The sequence below is a fragment of the Eriocheir sinensis genome, unplaced genomic scaffold (assembly GCF_024679095.1).
Source record: "Eriocheir sinensis breed Jianghai 21 unplaced genomic scaffold, ASM2467909v1 Scaffold486, whole genome shotgun sequence".
Classification (NCBI taxonomy): domain Eukaryota; kingdom Metazoa; phylum Arthropoda; class Malacostraca; order Decapoda; family Varunidae; genus Eriocheir; species Eriocheir sinensis.
The window spans coordinates 268,426-295,818 of NW_026111816.1; the positions used below are offsets into that span (position 1 = coordinate 268,426).

Here is a 27,393-nt window from a genome sequence, read left to right on the forward strand (position 1 = left end):
ATATGGAGTTAGGAAAATATTTAGACTATTCATTTGTTTTAACCCGGTAGCAGCGACGGGCCAAATTTGTGGCTTCACCGTGTACCAGCGACGGGCCAAATTTGTGGCTTTACCGTGTAGCAGCGACGGGCCAGATTTGTGGCTTTACCGTGTAGCAGCGACGGGCCAAATTTGTGGCTTTACCGTGTAGCAGCGACGGGCCAGACTTGTGCCGTGATATAAACCCCAAAAATAGATGATACATAATCTGATCATCACATTTGGCCCGTCGCTGCTACCGGGTTAAAGGAAGGGAAAGAAGACAAAGGAAGGAAATGGGAGGAAAAAGTAGAGGAAAAAATTGCATTCCCATAAATTTTTTCCCCCAGAACAAGAGAGGAAATAATAAAATAAAGGAAGGAAAGGAATGGGAAAGAAAATGGGGAAAAAATGATTGAGTTCCTGTGAACTTATTACCCGAAAACAGGAAAGGAAGTAAGGAAAAACATTAAGGAAAATAAAACAATTCTTGGGTGATATTGTCGTGTGTGCAGAAAAACAGAGCCAACAAACGGACTCTTGGTGACAAACAAAATGTGATATCTGATGCCTTGACCCCTAGTACACACACACACACACACACACACACAAAGTACAGTTTTCCATACACAAAATGGAATGAACAAAGACACTGTTGATGCGGGCAGTGTCCATATCATGAAGGAAAAGTTGGACAAATATAGACTGGGAGACAGGACTGACCCAGCTTAACCCCTTCACCACGGGCGGGCAAAAACGGCGTCCCACGCAATATCCCGGGTGGTCATGCGCACCAAATTTCAACCGTCACTTCTGATTATAACAAGTTTTCAGCCATAAGCTCAACCTCATCATCATGTATTATATATAAAAACATGCAAAATTAAATAGAGCACATAAATAAACATAAGTTATTTTATAATTTTGAGATGTAAGCATAAATATACAGAGATATTTGTGTTATTCGTAAATGACGGTTGTCTGCTGAATTTTATTTCTTTATATTAATTGTGATGATGAAATAGATTTGTGGAGAAAAGTGGAGGAGAGGGACGGGAAGGACACAGACGTAAGTAAGATCATGGAAAATATCCCACTGATTCACCAGCAATACACCGCACAGATATTACGGTGAGAGAGAGAGAGAGAGAGAGAGAGAGAGAGAGAGAGAGAGAGAGATGACACCTCAGTGATGCAAAGGGAGAGAGGGAGGGAAGCATCTCTCTCTCTCACACACTGAAGGGAGAAGGAATAAGGAAGAAAGGAAGGAAAGAAGGAAGACAGAATGAGAACAGAGACAGCGGGATGAATGAGGTGGAGGCAGGGAGGGGGAGACCGGAGCTCCCGTGCCTGGGTAAGTTTGCTGTTGTTATTGTATAAGACAGAAAACATACCCTTAAAAACACTCAAAAGAAGAAAAAAAAACCATTAAAAATTTGTACATTCGGCATATAGTGCGCAGGGCTAAACTTTCATGCATTTTTTTATGTGAAAAAGGTGTGTGTTATACGCTGAAAAGTACGGTATTTATTTTTCGACACAAACCTACCTCTTGTTTGATTTACATTGTTTTTGATTTACGCGACCTCTTCAAGGACGTAATACTCGTGTAAATTGAGAGTTCCCTGTATACTGATATATATCACTGTGGCGTTAAGTCTGGAAGATCGCCACCTAGCAGAGTCATAATGTCTTCCCCCTTGGGCTTGTGTATGTTATAAGGGTCTATATTCCCTATTTCTTTACACTTTTCTCGGTATTGTGCCACAGAATTTGAGTTTAATGTCTTAACCCTGTAGCAGCGGGGATCATGTTTCTTAATGGCCCCTCTAAGCGAGAAAAATTAGAAAAAAATCATCCCTCACACAATCCATTTCATAATATATATCAAAGCATTTGTGATCATGTTATGCAATATCATCTATTTTGGGGAGGTTCTTTCATGGCACAAATTTGGCCCATTGCTGCTACGCGGTAAAGCCACAAATTTGGCCCGTCACTGCTATCGGGTTAAGGACATAGTCTGATAATGAAACATAACCAGCAGCTTCTCCTGCCATCATAAATGAGGGCAATGTGTGGGTATGCACAGCGTCAACGGCCAAAGATATACGGTTTGTTTACCTCTCAACATGGCCAGAGGATCCGGCCCACGTGTTTGGGGCAGGGCTTAGTGACGTCAATGCATACTATCTATACTGCAAGCTGTCCACCACACCTCCACAAACAAGACTCCCTCCGCACAGGTAACAGCGCACCGCCTCACAGATGTTTCTTGACGTGGCGGGCAATAGAACACTTGGTGGCGAGACACTTGCCACAAACATCACACGTAAACCTCCTTTCACCAGTGTGGATGACCATGTGGACGTTGAGGTCACCTTTACGAAGAAACCTTTTCCCACACTCTTCACACTCAAAGTTTCTGGTGTCAGAGTGGGTGAGGATGTGGTATTTGAGGCTGATATTGGTAGTATATCTTTTGCCACACTGTTCACACTCAAAGTTTCTGGTACCATGCTGGAGACTGTGTAATTTGAGTGTGTCTTTACGAGCAAACTTTTTTCCACACTGTCCACACTCAAAGTTTTTAACACCAGTGTGAATAAGAATGTGCTTGTTGAAGTCGCTTTTAAAAAGAAACTTTTTCCCACACTGATCGCACTCAAAGCTTTTAGTACCAGTGTGGAGGACCATGTGTTTTGTCAGGCTCTTTTTATGATGAAACTTTTTCCCACACTGATCACACTCAAAGCTTTTAGTACCAGTGTGGAGGACCATGTGTTTTGTCAGGCTCCTTTTAAAAAGAAACTTTTCCCCACACTGATCACACTCAAAGCTTTTAGTACCAGTGTGGAGGACCATGTGTTTTGTCAGGCTCTTTTTATAACGAAACTTTTTCCCACACTGATCACACAGAAAGCTTCCAGTACCAGTGTGGAGGACCATGTGATTCTTGAGGTCACCCTTACAAAGAAACTTTTCCCCACACTGATCACACTCAAAGTCTTTAGTACCAGTGTGGAGGACCATGTGTGACTTGAGTTCCCCTTTATGAAGAAACTTTTCCCCACACTGATCACACTCAAAGCTTTTAGTACCTGTGTCGAGGACCATGTGTGCCTTGAGTTCCCCTTTACGAAGAAACTTTTTCCCACACTGATGACACTCAAAGCTTTTAGTACCAGTGTGGACGACCATGTGTGACTTGAGGTGACCTTTACGAAGAAACTTTTCCCCACACTGATCACACTCAAAGTCTTTAGTACCAGTGTGGAGGACCATATGTGCCTTGAGGCTGCCTTTACGAAGAAACTTTTTCCCACAATGATCACACTCAAAGTCTTTAGTACCAGTGTGGATGACCATATGTGCCTTGAGGCTGCCTTTACTAAGAAACTTTTTCCCGCACTGATAACACTCAAAGCTTTTATCACCAGTGTGGAGGGCCATGTGTGCCTCGAGTTCCCCTTTACTAAGAAACTTTTTCCCACACTGATCACACTCAAAGCTTTCAGTGCCAGTGTGGATGACCATGTGTTTCCTGAGATTACTTTTACGAAGAAACTTTTTCCCACAATGATCACACTCAAAGTCTTTAGTACCAGTGTGGGTGATCATGTGTCCCTTGAAGGAACTTTTATGAACAAACTTTTTCCCACACAGTTCACACTCGAAGCTTTTAATACCAGTGTGGATGAGCACGTGTTTTTCAAGGCTCCTTTTATGAAGAAACTTTTTCCCACACTGCTCACACTCGAAGGTTTCAGCACCAGTGTGGAGAACCATGTGTAACTTGAGTTCATAATTATAAAAAAACTTTTTCTCACACTGATCACACTCCACCCTTTCGGTGCCATGCTTGAGAATGTGCGCTCTGAGGACATCTTTACGAGCAAACTTTTTCCCACACTGTCCACACTCAAAGTTTTTTATACCAGTGTGAGTAAGAATGTGCTTGTTGAGGTCACTTCTATTAACAAACTTTTTTCCACACTCTTCACACTCAAAGTTTCTAACACCAGTGTGGGTGAACATGTGTAATTTGAGGGTCTGTTTAGTAGCTAACTTTTTCCCACACTGTCCACACTCAAACTTTTCGGTACGAGAGTGGGTGAGAATGTGTCCTTTGAGTTCACTTTTATAAAAATACCTTTTCCCACAGTGTGCACACTCAAAGTTTTTAATACCAGTGTGAGTAGGGATGTGCTTTTTGAGATCCCTTATACGAATAAACTTTTTCTCACACTGATCACACCCAAAGTCTTTAGTACCAGTGTGGAGGACCACGTGTAACTTGAAGTCACCTTTACGAAGAAACTTTTTCCCACAATGATCACACTCAAAGTTTTCAGTACCAGTGTGGAGGACCATGTGATTCTTGAGGGTGCTTTTATGAAGAAACTTTTTCCCACACTGATCACACTCAAAGCTTTTAGTACCAAAGTGGATGAGCATGTGAGATTTGAGGCTACCTTTAGAGATAACTTTTTTCCCACACAGTTCACACTCAAAGTTTTTAACACCAGTGTGGATGAGCATGTGTTTATTGAAGGAACTTTTAACAGTAAACTTCTTCCCACACTGTTCACACTCAAAATTTTTAACACCAGTGTGGATGGCCATGTGATTAATGAGGTTACTCTTACTAGTAACCTTTTTCCCACACAGTTCACACTCAAAGTTCCTAACAGCAGTGTGTGTATTGGGGTGTTCAGTGTTGCCACCCTCAGCAGTGACCTGCCGCTGGTCCGGGGTGTCTGTGTCGCTGCCTGGCCTCACACCCTCCATTGTGGCACCACTCCTGGCAGACAACCCTGGAGGTGGGAAGGGGGGGGGCAGCGTGGGCCACTCCTGCAGGAGCCCCCAAGGCAAGGTGAGCTGCAGTGCTGAGGGAAGCGGCGAGGAGTCCCGGCGGTGCTGCTGACCTTGGCCTCAGCACCTGCAAGAGTGGTGGCCATCAGCACACAACAGTGAAACAAACTAAATCTAACATAACCTGACTACTTCTAAGCCACAACAGCCTGCCTGTCAGTGCCTCTCCTGCTGCGATATAATTCCTTGAAGCACTTCCTCCTCTCAGCAACGATTACCATTGCAGCCTCCAGGGCTTGATCTTAGGGGATGAGCTCGCCTGCCAGGACAGCAGGTGCTCCATAAACAGCGCAAGCCATGGCTTAAAATACAACACCAGTACTGCATGCTACCAATTTTCTCTCTTGTACTGTTCCTCTGGTTGACTGGTATCATCACTGCCCATAGCAACGGTGCGGGTTGGTTAAGGGGTTATTAAGCTGGGCAAAGTTTCCGTGTATCTCCAGTCAAACCACAATTTTTGCTAGCATGGCTCTCATTTGTTTTGTGTTATTGCTGCTGCTGCTGGTGAGTAATTCCGTCGTCCATTGGTGAAATCTACCGTCACTTTGGATGATCATGGACACGTCAGAAAACCACGGAAATAGGAGAACCAAGCCAGTGGAAATTGTGGTTTGAATTTAGATCCATGGAAAATTTGCCCAGTGTAACAGCCCCTTTACTTTACCACTCAGACCACACCAAGGTGTTTGATCCAGGCTCATGCAGCAACCAACGCCACACCACGGAGGCAGCACCACAGCCTGCCACCATCGGCCCCCACCCCCCAGCCAGGGCCAGGACGGGCCACTGTGGCTAGTTTACCTCCACAGCCAACACCAGGACCTGTAGGCCTGCCGGGAAGTCACTCCTGCTGGGGAACACACACACACACACACACACATGTACTCCTGCTGGGGAAAACACACACACACACACACACACACACACACTCCTGCTGGGGAAAACACACACACACACATACACACTCCTGCTGGAGAACACACACACTCTTGCTGGGGAACGCACACACACACACACACACATACAAACACACACTCCTGCTGGGGAACGCACACACACACACACACATACAAACACACACTCCTGCTGGGGAACACACACACACACACACATACAAACACACACTCCTGCTGGGGAACACACACACACACACACACACACACAAACAAACACACACTCCGGCTTTGGAACTCACACACACACACACACATACAAACACACACTCCTGCTGGGGAACGCACACACACACACACACACACACACACACATACAAACACACACTCCTGCTGGGGAACACACACACACACACATACAAACACACACTCCTGCTGGGGAACACACACACATACAAACACACACTCCTGCTGGGGAACACACACACATACAAACACACACTCCTGCTGGGGAACACACACACACACACACACACACACATACAAACACACACTCCTGCTGGGGAACACACACACACACACACATACAAACACACACTCCTGCTGGGGAACACACACACATACAAACACACACTCCTGCTGGGGAACACACACACACACAAACACACACACCAGCTCGGTCACACACACACACACACACACACACACACACCCTCCTGCTGGGGAACACACACACACACACACACATACAAACACACACTCCTGCTGGGGAACACACACACATACAAACACACACTCCTGCTGGGGAACACACACACACACACACACACACATACAAACACACACTCCTGCTGGGGAACACACACACACACACACACATACAAACACACACTCCTGCTGGGGAACACACACACACACACACACACATACAAACACACACTCCTGCTGGGGAACGCACACACACACACACACATACAAACACACACACACACACACATACAAACACACACTCCTGCTGGGGAACACACACACACACACACACACACACATACAAACACACTCTCCTGCTGGGGAACACACACACACACACACACACATACAAACACACACTCCTGCTGGGGAACACACACACACACACACACACACACACACTCCTGCTGGGGAACACACACACACACACACAAACACACACACACACACACACATACAAACACACACTCCTGCTGGGGAACACACACACACACACACACACACACATACAAACACACACTCCTGCTGGGGAACGCACACACTCACCGTCACCACCACACACCAACACAGGACTCCTTTCTTCTCCTTTAAACCTGTACCGCCTCGAGGGTCCTTCTTCTTCTTCTTCTTCTTTTGCCCTGTACCACCGCCTCGTTGGCCTCCTCCTCCTCCTGTGGTCCTCTCATTCTTCTTCTTTTGACCTGTCCCCCCTCGTAGGCCTCCTCCCCATTGTCCTTTTTTTTCTTTTGAAGTGTATGGCCCCAAGTGCCACCACGTCCACTTCGTCCATGCATGTGGCTATGAATTAAGTCTACTCCTAAAACAATTCAACAGTCGTCACCCAGTAGGCCTACCACCTGGCCTGTCCTCCCCTAGCCTGTTATCCCATTTTTTTTATAGCCTCGATACATATCCGATTGGGTAAAGATTCGTTTTACTAGTACCGTGCCAGTATCTCATTATACCGACCTTATGAAACATCAGTGGCTCTTCATATATCTTTTCTACAAACCTTCAACAGTCATGCAAACGCTTTCAAAATCCAATTCAAGGACTTTTTGTTTTTTACTCTTGAAAAAAGGGAATAATGTGTACGAAAGCGTCGCCTCCAGTAGCAGGACACGGGCGAGCAACCGAGCAGTCAACTTAACCTTATGGACCTGATGGAGTGCCTCCAATTGTCCTTAAAAACTGTGCCTCCGTGCTGACACCCTGCCTGGTCAAACTCTTTCGCCTCTGCCTATCATGCAACATCTACCTTTCCTTCCTGCTGGAAGTACGCCTTCGTACAGCCTGTGCCTAAGAAGGGTGACCGCTCCAATCCCTCAAACTACCGTCCTATAGCTTTACTTTCTTGTCTATCTAAAGCTTTTGAATCAATCCTTAACCGGAAGATTCAAAAGCACCTTTCCACTTCTAACCTATCTGATCGCCAGTATGGGTTTCGCAAGGGGCGTTCTACTGGCCAGAAGAACGCCCCTTGCGGGAGCGTTTTTTTTTTTTTTTTTTTTTTTTTTACAGCAAAGGAGACGGCTCAAGGGCAAGTGTGCAGAGAAAAAAAAAAAAAAAAAGAGCCCGCTATTCACCGCTCCCATAATAGACAAAAGTATAGAGTGGCCAAAAAGAGGTCAATTTTGGGTGGAGAGGTGTCTTGATACACTCTTCTTGAAGGAGGCCAAGTCAAAGGCAGGAGGAAAATTGGTGGCCAATACCGCTCACACAACCTCTCCGGACAAATCCCCGTATCTGTTCCAAGGGAAAAAGATATGAATAGACGTGGAAGTGATACAATTTATTCCTGAATCCGAGTGCAGAGTATTGGGGCGGGGGTAATCCTTACATTCACTTGAAAACCGATATTCACATGTTCCTGGCTCCGATAAACCCATTTATCCAGCTGAATATACACACAAATACACAATCCTTATCACGGCACTCAGCCAAACATCAGCGGGCAGGGTACCCCAGAGCCACTCAAGTCCCGTTCACACTGTGCCGACTCTGGGCCACGACAACCCACGACTCTAGGGTTCACGAGGTCTTAGGTGTTGATGTGAAAGGGTCGGGCATGTCTTGAAAGAGGTCTTGAGACTGTTGCCGAATGCTGCGCCGACGTCGTGACGGGAGTCTGGAGTCGTGAGGGTTAGCACGACATGCTGGCAACTAGTTGGCCGAATGTCCCAGACAGTCGGCAAGACACCAAGACCCCAGTGAAACCTTCCCCGCTTCTTGGAGCGTGGGAACCAACTTGTCAAATGGAAAAGTCGCTGGGTTGTCGTAGCCCAGAGTCGGCACAGTGTGAACGGGGCTTCAGGCTTTGGTGCTCTCTGTGGTCCCAGTCTCCATTGGACAATCTCCCGTACCTAATAAATCCTACACCTTGTCCTCCCAAGCTCACGTACGACACTGATTACATTCTGATTCTTCTTTTGTCAAACATTCCTAAGCTGAGAGCTATATAACGGGGGGACACCCGACATTAGTGAAATAGAGTACGTGTGTGTGTGTGTGTGTGTGACAACAGTCTGGCAGACTCTTTAGAAGGGAGATAACGCCGATCCTGCAAGATGGAGCGAAGTACTGGTAATCCCCTGAAGTAAATCATACGGGGTGTCGAAATATGAACGCGCACACAGTTCAATGCACGTGGTCAGACTGCGGCAACGCTCTCCCGCTGCCACACTTGACAACATGTTTGACGTGGAAGAAGAAAGATAAATAGAGAAGCAAGTGAAGGCAGCACCACACCACCTCACTGGTGTCTCTTGACGTGGCGGGCAACACATCCCTTGGTCATGAAACACTTGCCACAAACATCACACTTAAACTTCCTTTCACCAGCGTGGATGAGAATGTGTTTTTTGAGGACTTCTTTATGAGCAAACTTCTTCCCACAGTGTCCACACTCAAAGTTTTTGGCACCAGTGTGAGTAAGAAGGTGCTTGTTGAGGGTACCTCTAGCAATAAACTTTTTTCCACACTGTTCACACTCAAAGTTTTTGGTATCAGTGTGGATGAGAATGTGTGCTTTGAGGACTTCTTTATAAACAAACTTCTTCCCACACTCTCCACACTCAAAGTTTTTGGCACCAGTGTGAGTAAGAATGTGTCTTTTGAGGTTACCTCTACTAACAAACTTTTTTTCACACTGTTCACACTCAAAGTTTCTAATACCAGTGTGAGTAGGGATGTGCAGGGCGAGCTGACTTTTACGAAGAAACTTTTTCCCGCACTGATCACACTCAAAGTCTTTAGTACCAGTGTGGAGGACCATGTGTAACTTGAGTTCACTTTTACGAAGAAACTTTTTCCCACACTGATCACACTCAAAGTCTTTAGTACCAATGTGGAGGACCATGTGTGACTTGAGGTCACCTTTACGAAGAAACTTTTTCTCGCAATGGTCACACTCAAAGCTTTTAGTACCAATGTGGAGGATCATGTGTTCCTTGAGGTTGCCTTTATGAAGAAACTTTTTCCCACAATGATCACACTCAAAGCTTTTGGTACTTGTGTGAGTAAGAATGTGCCTGTTGAAGCCACTTCTACCAACAAACTTTTCCCCACACTGATCACACTCAAAGTCTTTAGTACCAGTGTGGGTGAACATGTGTGCCTTGAGGCCGCCTTTACGAAGAAACTTTTTTTCACACTGATCACACTCAAAGCTTTTAGTACCAGTGTGGATGATCATGTGATTAATGAGGGCACCTTTACGAAGAAACTTTTTCCCACATTGATCACACTCTAACTTTTTGGCACCGGTGTGGGTGAGAATGTGTTTATTGAAGTCACCTTTAAGAAAATATATTTTCCCACACTGTCCACACTCAAAGTATCTAATACCAGAGTGAGTAGGGATGTGCTTGACGAGTTCACTTTTACGAAGAAACTTTTTCCCACAATGATCACACTCAAAGTCTCTAGTACCAGTGTGGGTGACCATGTGTAACTTGAGGCCGCCTTTACGAAGAAACTTTTTTTCACACTGATCACACTCAAAGCTTTTAGTACCAGTGTGAAGGACCATGTGATTATTGAGGGTACCTTTACGAAGAAACTTTTTCCCACACTGATCACACTCAAAGCTTTCACCCCCAGTGTGAGTGGTCATGTGTACTTTGAGTTCACCTTTACAAAGAAACTTTTTCCCACACTGGTCACACTCAAAGATTTTAGGACTAGTGTGGATGACCATGTGCGTCTTGAGGTTATTTTTAAGAAGAAACTTTTTCCCACAATGATCACACTCAAAGTCTTTAGTACCAGTGTGGATGACCATGTGCGTCTTGAGGTTACTTTTAAGAAGAAACTTTTTCCCACAATGATCACACTCAAAGTCCTTAGTACCAGTGTGGATGTCCATGTGTGACTTTAGGCCACCTTTACGAAGAAACTTTTTCCCACACTGATCACACTCAAAGCTTTTAGTACTAGTGTGGATGACCATGTGCTTCTTGAGGCTGCCTTTATGAAGAAACTTTTTCCCACAATGATCACACTCAAAGTCTTTAGTACCAGTGTGGATGACCATGTGTGACTTGAGGCCACCTTTACGAAGAAACTTTTTCCCACACTGATCACACTCAAAGCTTTTAGTACCAGTGTGGGTGATCGTGTGTACTTTGAGTTCGCCTTTACAAAGAAACTTTTTCCCACACAGGTCACACTCAAAGTTTTCAGTACCAGTGCCTATGACCATGTGTGACTTGAGGGAACTTTTATGAAGAAACTTTTTCCCACAGTGATCACACTCAAAGCTTTTAATATCAGTGTGGATGAGCATGTGTTGTTTGACTTCACGTTTACGAAGAAGCTTTTTCCCACAATGTTCACACTTAAAGCTTTTAGTAGCAGTGTGGATGGCCATGTGTTTATTGAGGTTACTTTTACTAGTAACCTTTTTCCCACACAGTTCAGTGTTGCCACCCTCAGCAGTGACCTGCCGCTGGTCCGGGCTGTCTGTGCCGCTGCCTGGCCTCACACCCTCCATTGTGGCACCACTCCTGGCAGACAACCTTGGGGGGGGGCAGCGTTGGCCACCGCTGCAGGAGCCCCCAAGGCAAGGTGAGCTTTAGTGCTGAGGGAAGCGGCGAGGAGTCCCGGCGGTGCTGCTGACCTTGGCCTCAGCACCTGCAAGAGTGGTGGCCGTCAGCACACAGTGAGGTAAATACTGACAGAATACTCTTGGAAAAAATTAAAGTAAGACGTATTCCTGCAGTAGAAAACAACGTACATTTACGTCTCATACACCAGGCAGCTGTGGGCAGAGTGGTCGTGTTATGATAACTGTTATATACAACGGCAGCCACTATAAACAAAAGTCGCCCAAGAGGCCCCTCAAGGGAGGCTCTGGCGCTACAGGAAGCACCGAGGAAAAAGGAAGCCAATGGAATGAGTCAGAAGAAGGCGAGCCAGCGAGCGTGTGTGTGCTTGTGTGTTTGGAGACTGCAGAACGTGTGGGCACTGACGTCCTTTCCTTCTGGCGCGCCTTTCTATCTGTGCTCTCAAACCTTTCGTGGACTAAGGACCAGTTTCACAGTTCCCCATGATGGGTTAGTAAGCTCCCAAACCAATACCAGAGCCTTCGAAATTTCCTTGTATAGTGTCTGGTGTTTATATTTAAGTTCACAAATTTGATGAAGCTATTCAGGAAAAGTCTTGTGTATTTAGTGTGGCATCGAAGACCTCCCCGTTTTGGATTGTATGGGATTCTATAGTTTGGTTCGGGCTGTTACGAAGACGTGTTGGACTGTGAAATCGGCTCTGAATGCCGCACCGAGTCACTTCCTTTGCCCTGGCTTGTCTTAAACTCGCATCATTAGACCTTCCCTTCCCCTTCGGAAAAACACCTTCGAGTATTAGGTAAAGTTGGGGGCATACACTGTAGCAGCGCGTGGCCTCGGTGCTCATCTCCGTCTCATTGGCCCTTGAGTCTGTAGGCTACGTACGTGGGAGGGAGCCCATTACCCCGTGACACAGGGCCAGTGTGACATCCGGGATACCACAGTTTACCTTCCCCAGGTTTCCCCAGCTACCCATTTATCGTCCAGCCCGAAAGGGAGGATGAACTGCTGGGTGAACGGGCCGGGATTCGAACACGGGCCCTTTGAGTAGAAGCCAGGCACGCTGACCACTAGACCACGGAGGTAGGAGAAAATGCCCGCAGAAGGGGTATACATATAGGTTATTTCTTTCACCCTGTATACCATGAACTCTACAAAACACTCGTGAGAAAGCATTTTTTTAACTTTTTTTGGCATTTCGAGACAATTGATGTTTGAGTCAGTATTATATAACGTCTAAGAAGATGAAGGGAGGAAAGGAGGTAGAGAAATACTGAGAGAAGAGGGAGAAAAAGAGGTAGAGGAAGAGGAAGAGGTAGGGAGAAAGAGGAATAAGGAAAGGAAGAAAATGACGGAAAGAAAAGGGGAAGTGAAGATTGTAGGGAAAGGCAGAGAGAAGATGTAAGGAAGAGATCGAAGAAAGGAAGGAATTAAGAGATGAAGGGAAGGGAAGAGGGAAAAGAAAATGTAGGGAAGGGAAGAGAAGAGACTAAGGGAAGAAAAGATGTAGAGAAGTGAGGAAGAGGGAATTAAGAGAGACAGAGGAAAGAAGGACATAGAGAGAATTAAGGAATGGAAAAAGGGAAGAGGGAAGAGAGGAAAAGGGACGGAAGAGAGGAAGAGGGACACATACACACATATTACCCTTACCAATAAATTATTATCTATATCCTAGAGGAAGAGAAACACGTGAACACACACACACACACCTGACTGAGTGGCCGGGAAGGAGCAGGAGATATGTGCCGAGTGTGTATAATACGGGACATATAAAAAGTAGCCTACTGAGGGGGCAGTGAACCGGCCGCGTCTGGGTGGAGCCTCGAGGAGACCTTGCTATGGGCTCTCTCTCTCTCTCTCTCTCTCTCTCTCTCTCTCTCTCTCTCTCTCTCTCTCCGTTACCTAGCTGTCTCTCCTTCTCCTCCTCCTCCCTCTCATCTCATCACCTCCCCTTCCCTATTTAATTACCATCTCGAGGGAGGGAAGGGGAAAGGAAAAGAGGTGGAAAGAGGACGTGGAGGGAGGAGACAAGCGAGGTAATGAGAGTTGTGTTGTACGGTAGTTTTTGTTTTGGCTCCAAGTGACGTCATCCCGCTGCTCCGCCCCCAAACCGCCTCCTGCGCGTACCGGTCGCGGTTTTGAAGCAGAGTGACTTGACTTGGTATATATAGACTTAGGCCGGAAGTAATATGTTGCCCTTGTATAACTCGACGGTCAGACCTCACCTCGAGTATGCGGTGCAGTTTTGAAGCAGAGTGACTTGACTTGGTATATAGAGACTTAGGCCGAAATATATCCATGCATGGGGATGGTATGGACGATTTAGAAACTCATACCTGTCGAGCTAATGTGGTCTCTTGCCGTAAGATTTTGCGTTAGAGACCATAAGTTTGTGTATATAAAACGTAAGACTTGACAGGCATGGATTTAAATATGGCGCGTACGATATATATTTCAAATTGCTTAAAACAAACATATTAAAAAAAAACCCACTTCGCAACCGGAGAAAAAACGTAAGATTTTCAACTTACGCCGTAAACTTGAAAATCACCGAAATTGCGTATAAAAGTCTTGACAGGTATGGAAACTTGTCTTCATCACCTACATCTGAAAACTTGAAATAGCTACGGGTGTCATATTAGCAGCCTAAAGAGCCGAATGATGGAGGAACATTTTGAGATCAACAAAATTATACGACTTTTCAGCCGAATCATCACCGCCCGATCTCTCCTACCAGCAACGTTACCAGATTGTCGTACTCAGCCTCTTATATTTACCAACTTCCGACCCAAAAACTGTCTCCTGGGCCCCAATAAGTAGATTCATTTATATTTATTGTTAAAATAGTTAATGCCTGATGTTCCTTAGCAATAGTTAGCCATCAAAAACCCTTAAATACAATGCCCTGAGCACGATAATCTGGTACCGTTGCCTACCTAGCGGAACAGGTCACAAGAAGAAGAAGAGGAAGTGCTGTACCCGCAACACCATGTGAGCCGTCACCACCTCGGAGGCTCCTTATAATAATTCACGTGTTTTATGTCCTTTCCCTCGTGTGGAGTGTGTGGAGTGTGTGGCCGCTGCTCCTCCACCTCCTGCACACACCGGGGAGGAAGAAGAGGACGTGGAGGGAGGAGACAAGCGAGGTAATGAGAGTTACGGTAAATGTGTAGTTTAGCTCCGCCGCCTCTCAGTAGTCTTCATGTGGTTAAAGGGCGGAAATATGTGCATGTTGACCTTCATGTGGCCTCCATGTGGTGATGAAGGCCAAGCCAACATGCCGTCCACCGTTACCGTTGATGAGGCTCCAGGCCCCGCGCCGCTGCTGCCAAAACTCTAGAATCACACCCAATGAGGAAGGCAGGGAAAGCTTCCATTCCAAGCAGTTCTCAAGCTTTCTTCTTCACTCCTTGGCCTCCGAGTAGCTTGGTTGTCTCCATGGTTGTGGGTTTGAGGTTCTGTCTAGTCTTGTTCTTAATGGTTCTCGCGTGTGGCAATACAGCAGCTTTTGGTAAGTTTTTCACACATCTTTTGGTGTTATATACACGTTAAATACTTGTTGTTGATGCTCTCTGCACTTTTCAATTGTTTTCTTTATGCCCTTCATCATGCTGTCTGCTCTCCAGCGGCGTTCTGTCTCTTCTGCGTGTCCACCTTCCCTTTTCCTGTAGGTCTGTACAAGGTGCCTTTCAGCTGCCTGCTGCATGATTGCCTCCAAGTTGTCCAGGGCAGTTAATTCATTACTCTGGGTCTATTTGCCTTATTTTATTTGAATTAGTTTTTACAATATTGTGGCTGAGAACTACAACTGGTAGTCTCTCTCTCTCTCTCTCCTCTCTCTCTCTCTCTCTCCTCAGCAATGTAGAAATTTTTGGAGCCTTCTGAGCCTTCTGAATAAATTAATTAAATTAAATTAAGAATTCTCTCTCTCTCTCTCTCTCTCTCTCTCTCTCACACACACACACACACACACACACACACACACACACAAACATAGTAGTAACTGTGATATACTTGTGTTGCCATTTTTGAAGTGTGTTTCTTTGAGGTTGTGATCTTTGTGTCCCGACAGCCCCGCCGGTGCTGGTGCAGAAGTGAGGGTCTGAGGCGGTGCTGTGCTCAGCGCTCCCTGCATCCTCGCTGCCACTGTCTTCTGCTGCAGTGGAGGCTGCAAGGCCGGGCAGCAGCCTGAGTGGCCGGGACCAGCAGGAGCAGACTGTCACTAGTGTGAGGGTCGGGGGTGATGAGAGGAACCACCACCACCTTGATGCTGGCACCTCCAGACATAAAGGAAAGGAGGACTTTGAGTGTAAGAAGACTTGTGACAGAACAAGTTCACTGGACACAGCCTTGCACACACTGCTGAAGGAAACTATGAGTGCCACAAGTGTGGGAAAAGATTCTCTGGGAAAGGTGATTTCACCAAGTACGCCCACACACTCTGGAGGAAGACCTCATGAATGCCGTGAGTGTGGCAAAGAGTTCAGGTACAAGTGTGACCTCAACAAACACATACCAACACACACTGGTGAAAGACCTCATGAATGCCGTGAGTGTGGCAAAAAGTTCATTCATAAGAGTCATCTCAACACTCACACCCTTACACACACTGGTGAACGACCCGCTGAAAGACCTCATGAATGCCAAGAGTGTGGCAAAAGGTTCATTGATAAGAGTAGCCTCAACACACACACCCTTACACACACTGGTGAAAGACCTCATGAATGCCATGAGTGTGGCAAAAAGTTCATTCGAAAGGATGCCCTAAAGATACATACACTTACACACACTGGTGAAAGACCTCATGAATGCCATGAGTGTGGCAAAAAGTTCATTCGAAAGGATGCCCTAAAGATACATACACTTACACACACTGGTGAAAGACCTCATGAATGCCATGAGTGTGGCAAAAAGTTCATTCATAAGAGTAACCTCAATGTACACACCCTTATCCACACTGGGGAAAGACCTCATGAATGCTGTGAGTGTGGCAAAAAGTTCAATGAAAGGAGTATCCTAAAGAAACATGCCCAAACACACACTGGTGAAAAACCTCATGAATGCCATGAGTGTGGCAAAAAGTTTAGTCAAAAGAGTGACCTCGACAGACACATCCTTACACACACTGGTGAAAGACCTCATGAATGCCATGAGTGTGGCAAAAAGTTTAGTCAAAAGAGTGACCTCAACAGACACACCCTTACACACACTGGTGAAAGACCTCATGAATGCCAAGAGTGTGGCAGAAGCTTTATTACTAAGTCTGAATTGAACAAACACATCTTCAGACACTCTGGCCTGAGAGAGTTCAAGTGTGATGTTTGTAAGAAACATTACAAGACCAAGCAGGATATTGCCAAACACATGAAGATCCACTTTCCCTGAGGTGCTGTGCTGCAGTGCTGCTGTATGTGGTGGTGGAGGGCAGCAGCCCACAGCACTTGACATTTCTGCCGACGGCCCTGAGCACGCGGCCGGCTCCCTCAATGCATCAGCATAAGGTGAGGCTGCCCCCTGTGGCGGGTGAGGGGAATTACACAGCTTGGGGCTGGACACTGTGGAAGGCTTAGCCTCTAGCTTTGCTGTCATTTCTGAAGGGCCAGAAGGAAGCTGGTGTCCGTCAGTGCCTCAGAAACTCAATTTCTCCACCTGACAACTTGACACAATCTTCCAGGGCAGTTAATTCATTACTCTGGGTCTATTTGCCTCATTTTAATTGGTTTCGTTTTCACAATATTGTGGTTGAGAACTAGTAACTGTGGTATCCTTGTGTTACATTTTTGGAATTTTCAGCTGTTTTTTTGGTATTAATTTTGAAGCGTGTTTCTTTGAGGTTGTGATCTTTGTGTCCCGACAGCCCCGCCAGTGCTGGTGCAGAAGTGAGGGTCTGAGGCGGTGCTGTGCTCAGCGCTCCCTGCGTCCTCGCTGCCGCTGACTTCTGCTGCAGTGGAGGCTGCAAGGCCGGGCAGCAGCCTGAGTGGCCGGGACCAGCAGGAGCAGACTGCCACTGGTGTGAGGGTCAGGGGTGATCAGAGGAACCACCACCACCACCACCACCACCACCTTGCTGCTGGCACCTCCAGCCATAAAGGAAAAGAAAAGTTTGAGTGCAAGAAGACTTGAGACTGAACAGGTCCACTAGACACAGCCTTGCACACACTGGTGAAGGAAACCATGAGTGCCAAGAGTGTGGGAAAAGACTCCCTGGGAAGGGTGACCTCACCAAGTACACCCACACACACTGGAGGAAGACCTCATGAATGCCATGACTGTGGCAAAAAGTTCAGGTACAAGAGTGCCCTCAATAGACACACCCTTACACACACTGGTGAAAGACCTCATGAATGCCGTGAGTGTGACAAAAAGTTCAGTAGGAAGTGTGACCTCATCAGACACACCCTTACACATACTGGTGAAAGACCTCATGAATGCCATGAGTGTGGCAAAAAGTTTAGTGAGAAGAGTAAACTCAACGTACACACCCTTACACATACTGGTGAAAGACCTCATGAATGCCATGAGTGTGGCAAACAATTCAGTACGAAGAGTAACCTCAACACACACACCCTTACACACACTGGTGAAAGGCCTCATGAATGCCATGAGTGTGGCAAAAAGTTCAGTATGAAGCGTGACCTCAACAGACACACCCTTACACACACTGGTGAAAGACCTCATGAATGCCGTGAGTGTGGCAAAAAGTTCAGTACGAAGAGTACCCTCAACACACACACCCTTACACACACTGGTGAAAGACATCATGAATGCCATGAGTGTGGCAAAAAGTTCAGTGTGAATAGCAACCTCAACAGACACACCCTTACACACACTGGTGAAAGACCTCATGAATGCCATGAGTGTGGCAAAAAGTTCAGTAATAAGAGTGACCTCAACAGACACACCCCTACACACACTGGTGAAAGACCTCATGAATGCCAAGAGTGTGGCAGAAGCTTTATTACTAAGTCTGAATTGAACAAGCACATCTTCAGACACTCTGGCCTGAGAGAGTTCAAGTGTGATGTTTGTAAGAAACATTACAAGACCAAGCAGGATATTGCTGAACACATGAAGATCCACTTCACTGCTGCGTCTAACGGTGTTAACCCAAATGTCATATCTAGTGTACGAGTTGAGTTACGGCAAATAATACGGAAGCATGTCTGTGATGTCGCTCCTGACCGAACAATCTCACGCGAGGAAAGCGAGAAAAGTTAATCGTCAACTCTCCTCGCTTTCTTGCTTATCAGCTCGCTTTCTCGCCATTACCTGCTCGCTGCCAGTGTGGCCACCTGCATTGCTTATTATGTATGAAAGTTTCTCGCTCTCGCTGTGTGGCCGCGGCCTTAGCCTCTGGTCTTGCTGTCATTTCTGAAGGGGCAGAAGGAAGCTGGTGTCCGTCAGTGCCTCAAACTCAATTTTTCCGCCTGACAACTCGACACAATCTTCCAGACGTGTTTCCCGTTCTTCGACAACACTCGCCGCCCCTTCTTCTGCCCTTAACAGTGACTTGAAGGATGTCCCGTGGTGCGCACCGACAAACACGGTGCTCACGATAGACCCCAAACAGCACTTCTTGCCCAAAACAGGAAAGAAAGGGAAAGAAGACAAAGGAAGGGAATGGGAGAAAAAAGTGAAGGAAAAAGTGCATTCCCATAAACTTCTTCCCCCAAAACAAGAAAGGAAATAAGAAAATAAAGGAAGGAAAGGAATGGGAAAGAAAAGTAAACTCTATTGCCCGAAAACAGGAAAGGAAGTAAGGAAAAACATTAAGGAAAATAAAACAGTTCTTGGGTGATACTGTCGTGTGTGCAGAAAATGAGAGCCAACAAACGGACTCTTGGTGACAAACAAACTAACAAACAAAATGTGATATCTGATGCCTTGACCCCTAGTGGACACACACACACACACACACACACACACACACACACACACACACACACACACACACACTAGTGCATTCTCAGTGTGTACGTCAACAAACACAGAAGTATGTATGTTTCCTCATGTGCGTCTGGACAGGTGTGTGCGTACATACCTTTCCAGAATTCAGGTGACCATGTGCGTAAAAACCGTGTGTACATAATCACCGTGAGTTTTTGTATGAGTTGAAATGTGTACATGACTGTATGTGTGTGTGTGTGTGTGTGTGTGTGTGTGTGTGCAGCCACCTAGGTTTTCTATACTCTGTGCTACCATGCTGTACAGACCTGAGTTGGTGATCAGGAAATTAAGTCACTATGATGCAGTTAAAAGTTTCCTTCATTGACCGACGCGCCACCAAGCTGGAGAGCAGTGTAACCCTACCCCCCTTGCCTCTGCCTCATTCCCCCAGCCCTCTCTGGTGTCTGGACTTAGGGAATGTGATACTATTAATGAATAGGTGTGTTATTAATCAATATTCAAGCACAGGCAGAGGGTGGACGGCATGAACACCAGGAGGGATGCTGGAGGTGGTGAGTGGAAGATGCAAGAAAGGGAGTCCAGTACAGCTAGGGAGGCCTGGAGGCTCCTGACATGGCCAGTCCACACCCTTCCCGAGGATACAGTATCAAAGTTACACACACACACACACACACACACACACACACACACTGTAAGGCCTATACTGCAAGCTGTCCACCACACCTGCAAATACAAGACCCCACTTTCATCTATACGGTATAAGTAAAAAAAATAAGACGGTACACAGTGGTACGCCGTACCGGTAAGAGATATATACAGCCGTCTACACCCGGTACACTTTTGAAGACACAACTTTCACCCCTGGCTATACCTACCAGGCGATAGGATTTGTTTGTAAACATGAAACGCTCGTATTGCAAAGTAGCTCATTATATTTCTGCTCCTCATACTGATAGTCTTCTACCTCTTAAATTCCGCCGCAATGTTGCCTCTCTTTCTATCTTCTATCGATATTTCCACGCTGACTGCTCTTCTGAACTTGCTAACTGCCTCCCCCTTCTGCTCCCCTTTGCACTCGACTTTCTACTCATGCTCATCCCTATACTGTCCAAACCCCTTATGCAAGAGTTAACCAGCATCTTCACTCTTTCATCCCTCACGCAGGTAAACTCTGGAACAATCTTCCTTCATCTGTATTTCCTCCTGCCTACGACTTGAACTCTTTCAAGAGGAGGTATCAACCTCTCCTCCCGAAACTGACCTATCTTTCGGCCACCTTTTGATTCTTTTAGGAGCAGCGAGTAGCGGGCTTTTTTTTTTTTTATTAATGTTTACTTTTTTGTGTCCTTGAGCTGTCTCCTTTGCTGTAAAAAAAAAAAAAAAAAAAAAAAATTGGCGGATTTCTAGTGGATTTGGATACCCAATCTCGTGCATTTTCGTCCGTCAGAGTTGACAGCGCTGCCTGAGTGGCTCGTGGTCTCAGTTTTCACGGGTTTTGTACGAGGCGAGTGGCGGCCAGTGTCGCGTGCACGGGTACGCCGTACCGGGAAGAGATATACAGCCAGGGCTTCCACGAGCTCTGTTCCAGTTACCCTTTAGCTAAGCCAATTTTACCCTAGCTTGCAAAATTTTACCCAAAAAGAGATGATCAACATTCATAACCTACAAAATACTACCTGAACAATGAAATATTATGGTTTTAGGATTAAAAAATATATATTACATTACAGACTTAATCAAATATTCCCAAAATTTACAAAGAAAACAAAAGTTTCATTTTCAAGGATGTAATAATAATATCTCTCTCTCTCTCTCTCTCTCTCTCTCTCTCTCTCTCTCTCTCTCTCTCTCTATATATATATATATATATATATATATATATATATATATATATTCTGCGAGATAATTGGGAATTGTGGACTAACAAAAAAAATAGTGGGTACCCACCTCTTAAATTTTATATATCAGTGTCCTTTACAATTTTAATCTACCACCTCATTCACAGAAGTTGACTTTTATTACATACTTGCTGCCTCAATCTCCACATGACGCATTACCTTTAACATTGTTCATTACTCGGAGTGTGTATTCGTGAAAGCCCAAATTAGGAGATGATACTTTCATCCGCTTCATGTGATACACAGCATGCATTAATCCACTTAAAGTCTCATTTTTAAGGGAAGTTGTTAAAAATGATTTAGTTAGATTTAGTTGGCTGAAGAAACGCTCAACTGGTGCATTAGAAAAGGGCAGAGAAAGGAGGGTAGATATGACTACTTCTAAATTTGGATAACAAGGCAATCCATTATTCTTCCTATTTAGCACGATATTCCAGTAATCTATATAATAGAGTTGTTTTGAAATTTCTTCATCTAAGTAATGTGTCTCCATTCCAGGTAAAAATTAAAGCAGTAGATTATTTTATTGTGATTTAATAAAACTTAGTGACATTTAATTAATTTGGCTCGATTACCCTAGAATTACCCTAAAAATGGCATTACCCTAAGCTCTACCCTAAAGAGCTACCAATTACCCTAGTTTAGGGTAAAACAAAAACCAAAGTGGAAGCCTTGTATACAGCTATCTACAGCTGGTACGCAGGGCACGCTTTTGAAGACTGTACCGACAAGAGTCTAATCTTACTTTCACCCGTCTATACCCTTCTGATAGCTCAGTCGGTAATGCGCTGCGCTACCACACCATGGGACGATGGGGCGGGGCGGGGCCTGCTCAGGACGGTTTTTTTTTCCACTGACTAGGAGTGCATGGTTGCTGTTCCACCTTTAAACTAGGGGTGTGTGGGGTGTGATGTCCTGGCAGTAACAGAGGTTGACTAAAGAGCCTTGCAGTTGCTCTAATCGGGAGGGTACATGCTGGCGATTGCAAGTCCTGCTTGTGATCAGGCCGTGGTGAAATACCTCACAGGTGTGTCTTGACGTGGCGGGCAATAGAACTCTTGGTGGTGAAACACTTGCCACAAACATCACACTCAAACTTCCTTTCACCAGTGTGGATGAGCATGTGGGTGTTGAGGTCACCTTTACGAAGAAATCTTTTCCCACACTCTTCACACTCAAAGTTTCTGGTGTCAGAGTGGGTGAGGATGTGGCGTTTGAGGCTGCTATTGGCAGTAAATCTTTTCCCACACTGTTCACACTCAAACCTACTGGTATTGGTATCGGTGTGATTGAGAATGTGTACTCTGAGGGTATCTTTACGAGCAAACTTTTTTCCACACTGTCCACACCCAAAGTCTTTAGTACCAGTGTGTATGACCATGTGTTTCCTGAGGGTATGTTTGCGAGAAAACTTTTTCTCACACTGATCACACTCAAAGTCTTTAGTACCAGTGTGTATGACCATGTGTGACTTGAGGTCATCTTTACGAAGAAACTTTTTCCCACACTGATCACACTCAAAGTCTTTAGTACCAGTGTGTATGACCATGTGTGACTTGAGGTGACCTTTACGAAGAAACTTTTTCCCACACTGATCACACTCAAAGTCTTTAGTATCAGTGTGTATGACCATGTGTTTCCTGAGGTCATGTTTGTGAAAAAACTTTTTCCCACACTGATCACACTCAAAGTCTTTAGTACCAGTGTGTATGACCATGTGTGACTTGAGGTCATCTTTGCGAAAAAACTTTTTCCCACACTGATCACACTCAAAGCTTTTAGTACCAGTGTGGAGGATCATGTGTACCCTGAGGTTGCCTTTATGAAAATACTTTTCCCCACACTGATCACACTCAAAGCTTTTAGTACCAGTGTGGAGGACCATGTGTTTCCTGAGGCCATCTTTACGAAGAAAGTTTTTCCCACACTGATCACACTCAAAGCTTTTAGTACCAGTGTGGAGGACCATGTGTTTCCTGAGGCCATCTTTACGAAGAAACTTTTTCCCACACTGATCACACTCAAAGCTTTTAGTACCAGTGTGGAGGATCATGTGTACCCTGAGGTTGCCTTTATGAAAAAACTTTTTCCCACACTGATCACACTCAAAGTCTTTAGTACCAGTGTGGAGGACCATGTGTGACTTGAGGTCATCTTTGCGAAAAAACTTTTTCCCACACTGATCACACTCAAAGCTTTTAGTACCAATGTGGAGGACCATGTGTCTCCTGAGGCTGCTTTGAAGAAGAAACTTTTCCCCACACTGATCACACTTAAAACTTTTAGTACCAGTGTGGAGGACTATGTGCGACTTGAGGTCAAGTTTACGAAGAAACTTTTTCCCACACTGATCACACTCATAGTTCCTAACAGCAGTGTGTGTATTCGGGTGTTCAGTGTTGCCACCCTCAGCAGTGACCTGCCGCTGGTCCGGGCTGTCTGTGTCGCTGCCTGGCCCCACATCCTCCATTGTGGCACCACTCCTGGCAGACAACCTTGGAGGTGGGGGGGGTAGCGTGGGCCACTCCTGCAGGAGCCCCCAAGGCAAGGTGAGCTTTAGTGCTGAGGGAAGCGGCGAGGAGTCCCGGCGGTGCTGCTGACCTTGGCCTCAGCACCTGCAAGAGTGGTGGCCGTCAGCACACAGTGAGGTAAATACTGACAGAATACTCTTGGAAAAAAGTAAGACATATTTCTGCAGTAGAAAACAACGTACATTCACGTCTCATACACCACGCAGCTGTGGGCAGAGTGGTCGTGTTATGATAACTGTTATGTACAACGGCAGCCACTATAAACAAAAGTCGCCCGCACCACTAACGGGCTAGCGCCGCCCAAGAGGCCTCTCAAGGCAGTCTACCGGTGTGGTGTCGTGAGACATCCGGGATCGTGAGACATCCCATCCTGAATACATACATGAATCGACTTTTTACACTTAGATGCTTCACTTAGTCACTCTATGATAGTAAATTTTGGGTTCCGCGATGCGAAAATAAGGATGGGTTGTCTCTTGCTACCGGATGGCAGATGACGACACACCGGCGCTACAAGAAACACCGAGGAAAAGCGAGCCAGCCAGCCAGCGTGTGTGCGTGTGTTTCCAGACACGTGCGCGCACTGACGTCCTTTCCTTCTGGCGCCCCTTTCTATCTGGGGGATCCTCAAACCTGTTGTGGCCTAAATGCTACACCGACTCACTTCCTTTGGCCTGGCTTGTCTTACACGCGCATCCTTCAACATTTCGGCGCCCAAGCACACAGGCTTCTGTAAGCGTTGCGGGTCTTTCCAGGGGTAGCTTTTTTCACCCTGGTGGTAGTTCGACAAAGTCTGTACCATGAACTCAACAAAACACTCATGAGAACGTTTATTTATTTATTATTTTTTTTACTTCTTTTTGGGCATTTCGAGACAACTGCATGATGTTTGAATCAGTATATAATATATAGTGTCTATATATAAGAATTATCGACCTTAGAGGGATGGAGGGAGGGAAGGAGGTAGATAAATACTCAGAGAAGAGGGAGAAAAAGAGGTAGAGAGATTGAGGCAGAGGAAGAGATTGGGAGAAAGAGGAAGGAAGGGAAGATGACGGAAAGAAAAGGGAAAGTGAAGATTGTAGGGAAAGGCAGAGAGGAAGGAATTAAGAGAAGATGTAGAGAAGGGAGGAAGGAAGATGAAAGAGAAGATGCAGGGAAGGGAAGAGAGGATACAGCTAGGGAAGGGAAGAGAGACAAGAAAGAGAGGGACATGGAAAGAACGAGGAAGAGAAGGGATGGAGATAGATGGAGGGAAGGAGAGGAGATAGGAAAGTGGGAGAGATCGAAGATGTAGGGAGGAAGAGAGGTGGGAGTGGGACACACACACACACACACACACACACACACACACACACACACACACACACATATTACCCTTACCAGTGTTATATGTATCCTAGAGGAAGAATAGCGCGTGAAACCAAAACACACACCTGCCTCTAATGGGCGGGAAGCAGCAGGAGATATGTGCCGTGTGTATATATGGGCCATAGAGAGTGCACGAGGGGGGCAGTGAACCCGCGTGTGGGCGGAGCCTCTGGCCTTGAGGGCGTGGCCATATCTCTTTACCGTTACTTCTACTTCCATGGTTCTACTTCTCCTCTCACCTCATCATCTCCCCTATTATCATCTCTCGAGGTAGGGAAGGGGAAAGGAAAAGAGATGGAAGGAAGTGAAGAAAGGGAGTGGGGGAAAGGAGAGGCCGGGAAGGAGAAAGGGAGAGAAGTGGAACAGGAAAGAGGAAGAGGGAAAGGAGAGGCCGGGAAGGAGAAAGGGAGAGAAGTGGAACAGGAAGGAGGAAGAGGGAAAGGAGAGGCCGGGAAGGAGAAAGGGAGAGAAGTGGAACAGGGAGGAGGAAGAGGGGAAGGAGGAAGGAAGAGAAGTGGAACAGGAAGGAGGGAGGGAAAGGAGAGGCCGGGAAGGAGGAAGGGAGAGAAGTGGAACAGGGAGGAGGAAAAGCTAGGGAATTAAAGGAGAGGCCGGGAAGGAGAAAGGGAGAGAAGTGGAACAGGGAGGAGGAAGAGGGGAAGGAGAAAGGGAGAGAAGTGGAACAGGAAGGAAGAAGAGGGGAAGGAGAGGCCGGGAAGGAGAAAGGGAGAGAAGTGGAACAGGGAGGAGGAAGAGGGGAAGGAGAAAGGGAGAGAAGTGGAACAGGGAGGAGGAAGAGGGAAAGGAGAGGCCGGGAAGGAGAAAAAAGGGAGAGAAGTGGAACAGGGAGGAGGAAGAGGGGAAGGAGAAAGGGAGAGAAGTGGAACAGGAAGGAGGGAGGGAAATGGAATTGGGAAAGAGGGACAGAAGCAAGAGGAGGGTATAAGAGGAATTAAGAGGGAGGAGTATGCATGAGAAGGGACAGGTATATATATATTTATGTATATGGCAAAGGTTCAGTATAACTCGGGCGCCATAATTTGTTCCTCCCTTCTCCCTTGTTTACCTGCAACAATAAACAATCAATCAATCAATTTTGGTCTATTTATCTATTATTTTGTATACATATAATACATTAGTAAAAATCTATGGTCTCCTTGGTAGAGAGAGTAGGGATGGGCAAGTACCGTTAATTTGAGTACCGGTAGTACCGGTACCGAAAACTCAAGTACCGTTAGTACCGGTACCGGTACCGGTACCCAAAGGAGTTTTTTTTTTTCTTAATGACTTCTGATGAAATTCCCAAACAAATTTCCTGTAAAGAAAACCAGCTCTCTCTTCCTTCAACTTAATATCAACTAGAGTAGAAATGCAACGTTTAGGAGCCTTCTGATTAATGTAAAATCACCTAGTCTGTACCATGGGGTCTGTGTGGTCTAATTTTCTATGTAAATCTCTCTCTCTCTCTCTCTCTCTCTCTCTCTCTCTCTCTCTCTCTCTCTCTCTCTCTCTCTCTCTCTCTCTCTCTCTCTCTCTCTGAATGAAGTGAATATTTATTTTTTCGAAAAAAAAATAGCATGTATAGTTATTATGGATGTATTCGATCATAGTCTAATAACAATAAAAATATTTATTTGCAACCTAAAAAAGAAAAAGAATCGGACATGAAGAATTATCCAGTAACTCCAATAAATAAATCAAATAATGGAAACGGGAGCTGTGATGGAAACGGCCAAGCAGGACAAAATGGTGGGAACTTGGGGAGACGGTCTGCGGGGCAGTGACTCAGCGTCTACACACAAGCAGGGATGGCCCGAGCGGGGTGGGGGGTGGGTGGGGGTCACCCCCCCCAATGTTTGGTCGGAGTTGGTCAAAAAGTCCTAGTGAGTTGGTCAAAAATTTGAGTTTTTTTTTTATTTATTTATTTTATTATTTTTTTTTTTTTTTAGGCAGGAATGGCCACAGGCGGGGAGGGATCAGGGAGCATGGATGGCCCGACTGCGTTATTCGGAACTGTATACTGGCTCAGTATCATCACTCTTGAACCAGCCTCCTGCAGGGGTTAGCGCTGGCTATGTTT

At 45.8% G+C, this 27,393-nt stretch overlaps 3 protein-coding genes across 7 annotated transcripts; 1 reads left to right on the forward strand and 2 right to left on the reverse strand.

The window, feature by feature from the left end:
- Positions 1 to 201: 201 nt before the first annotated feature.
- Positions 202 to 25,831, reverse strand: LOC126992512 (zinc finger protein 729-like). Of its 3 annotated transcripts, none has more exons than XM_050851262.1 (2): positions 24,013 to 25,831; positions 202 to 4,946 (listed from the first exon to the last, which is right to left on the reverse strand). In XM_050851262.1, exon 2 carries the CDS (start codon positions 4,807 to 4,809, stop codon positions 2,281 to 2,283), a length of 2,529 nt encoding a protein of 842 aa, XP_050707219.1. In that variant the 5' UTR covers positions 4,810 to 4,946; positions 24,013 to 25,831; the 3' UTR covers positions 202 to 2,280. The 3 variants fall into 3 exon arrangements, with proteins under 3 accessions (XP_050707219.1, XP_050707220.1, XP_050707218.1); XM_050851263.1 differs by lacking the exon at positions 24,013 to 25,831 and adding an exon at positions 11,659 to 11,736; XM_050851261.1 differs by lacking the exon at positions 24,013 to 25,831 and adding an exon at positions 7,086 to 7,263 and having other exon boundaries at positions 202 to 4,960.
- On the reverse strand, positions 8,323 to 23,881 carry LOC126992526 (zinc finger protein 729-like). Its single transcript, XM_050851337.1, has 2 exons — positions 22,437 to 23,881; positions 8,323 to 11,611 (listed from the first exon to the last, which is right to left on the reverse strand). The coding sequence occupies exons 1-2, from the start codon at positions 23,879 to 23,881 to the stop codon at positions 9,292 to 9,294; spliced, it is 3,765 nt and encodes a 1,254-aa protein (XP_050707294.1). The 3' UTR covers positions 8,323 to 9,291.
- Positions 13,612 to 20,496, forward strand: LOC126992514 (zinc finger protein 37A-like). 3 transcript variants are annotated; one of them, XR_007746601.1, is made up of 3 exons: positions 14,374 to 14,751; positions 15,678 to 17,106; positions 17,463 to 17,780. XR_007746601.1 is itself a non-coding variant. In XM_050851266.1 (2 exons), the coding sequence occupies exon 2, from the start codon at positions 17,780 to 17,782 to the stop codon at positions 18,821 to 18,823; it is 1,044 nt and encodes a 347-aa protein (XP_050707223.1). In that variant the 5' UTR covers positions 13,612 to 13,641; positions 17,463 to 17,779; the 3' UTR covers positions 18,824 to 20,496. The 3 variants fall into 3 exon arrangements, 2 of the variants coding, with proteins under 2 accessions (XP_050707223.1, XP_050707222.1); XM_050851266.1 differs by lacking the exons at positions 14,374 to 14,751; positions 15,678 to 17,106 and adding an exon at positions 13,612 to 13,641 and having other exon boundaries at positions 17,463 to 20,496; XM_050851265.1 differs by lacking the exon at positions 15,678 to 17,106 and having other exon boundaries at positions 14,550 to 14,751; positions 17,463 to 20,496.
- Positions 25,832 to 27,393: the final 1,562 nt, after the last annotated feature.

What these genes read in the sequence shown, in the direction of transcription:
- LOC126992526 (XM_050851337.1), bottom strand. Translation starts at nt 23,881, where the DNA reads ATGGAGGATGTGGGGCCAGGCAGCGACACAGACAGCCCGGACCAGCGG. An exon ending in CGCCACGTCAAGACACACCT is followed by an intron (nt 11,612 to 22,436) that starts GTGAGGTATTTC and finishes TCAGCACTAAAG; the next exon opens with CTCACCTTGCCTTGGGGGCT.
- LOC126992514 (XM_050851266.1), top strand. Translation starts at nt 17,780, where the DNA reads ATGAGTGCCAAGAGTGTGGGAAAAGACTCCCTGGGAAGGGTGACCTCA.
- LOC126992512 (XM_050851262.1), bottom strand. Translation starts at nt 4,809, where the DNA reads ATGGAGGGTGTGAGGCCAGGCAGCGACACAGACACCCCGGACCAGCGG.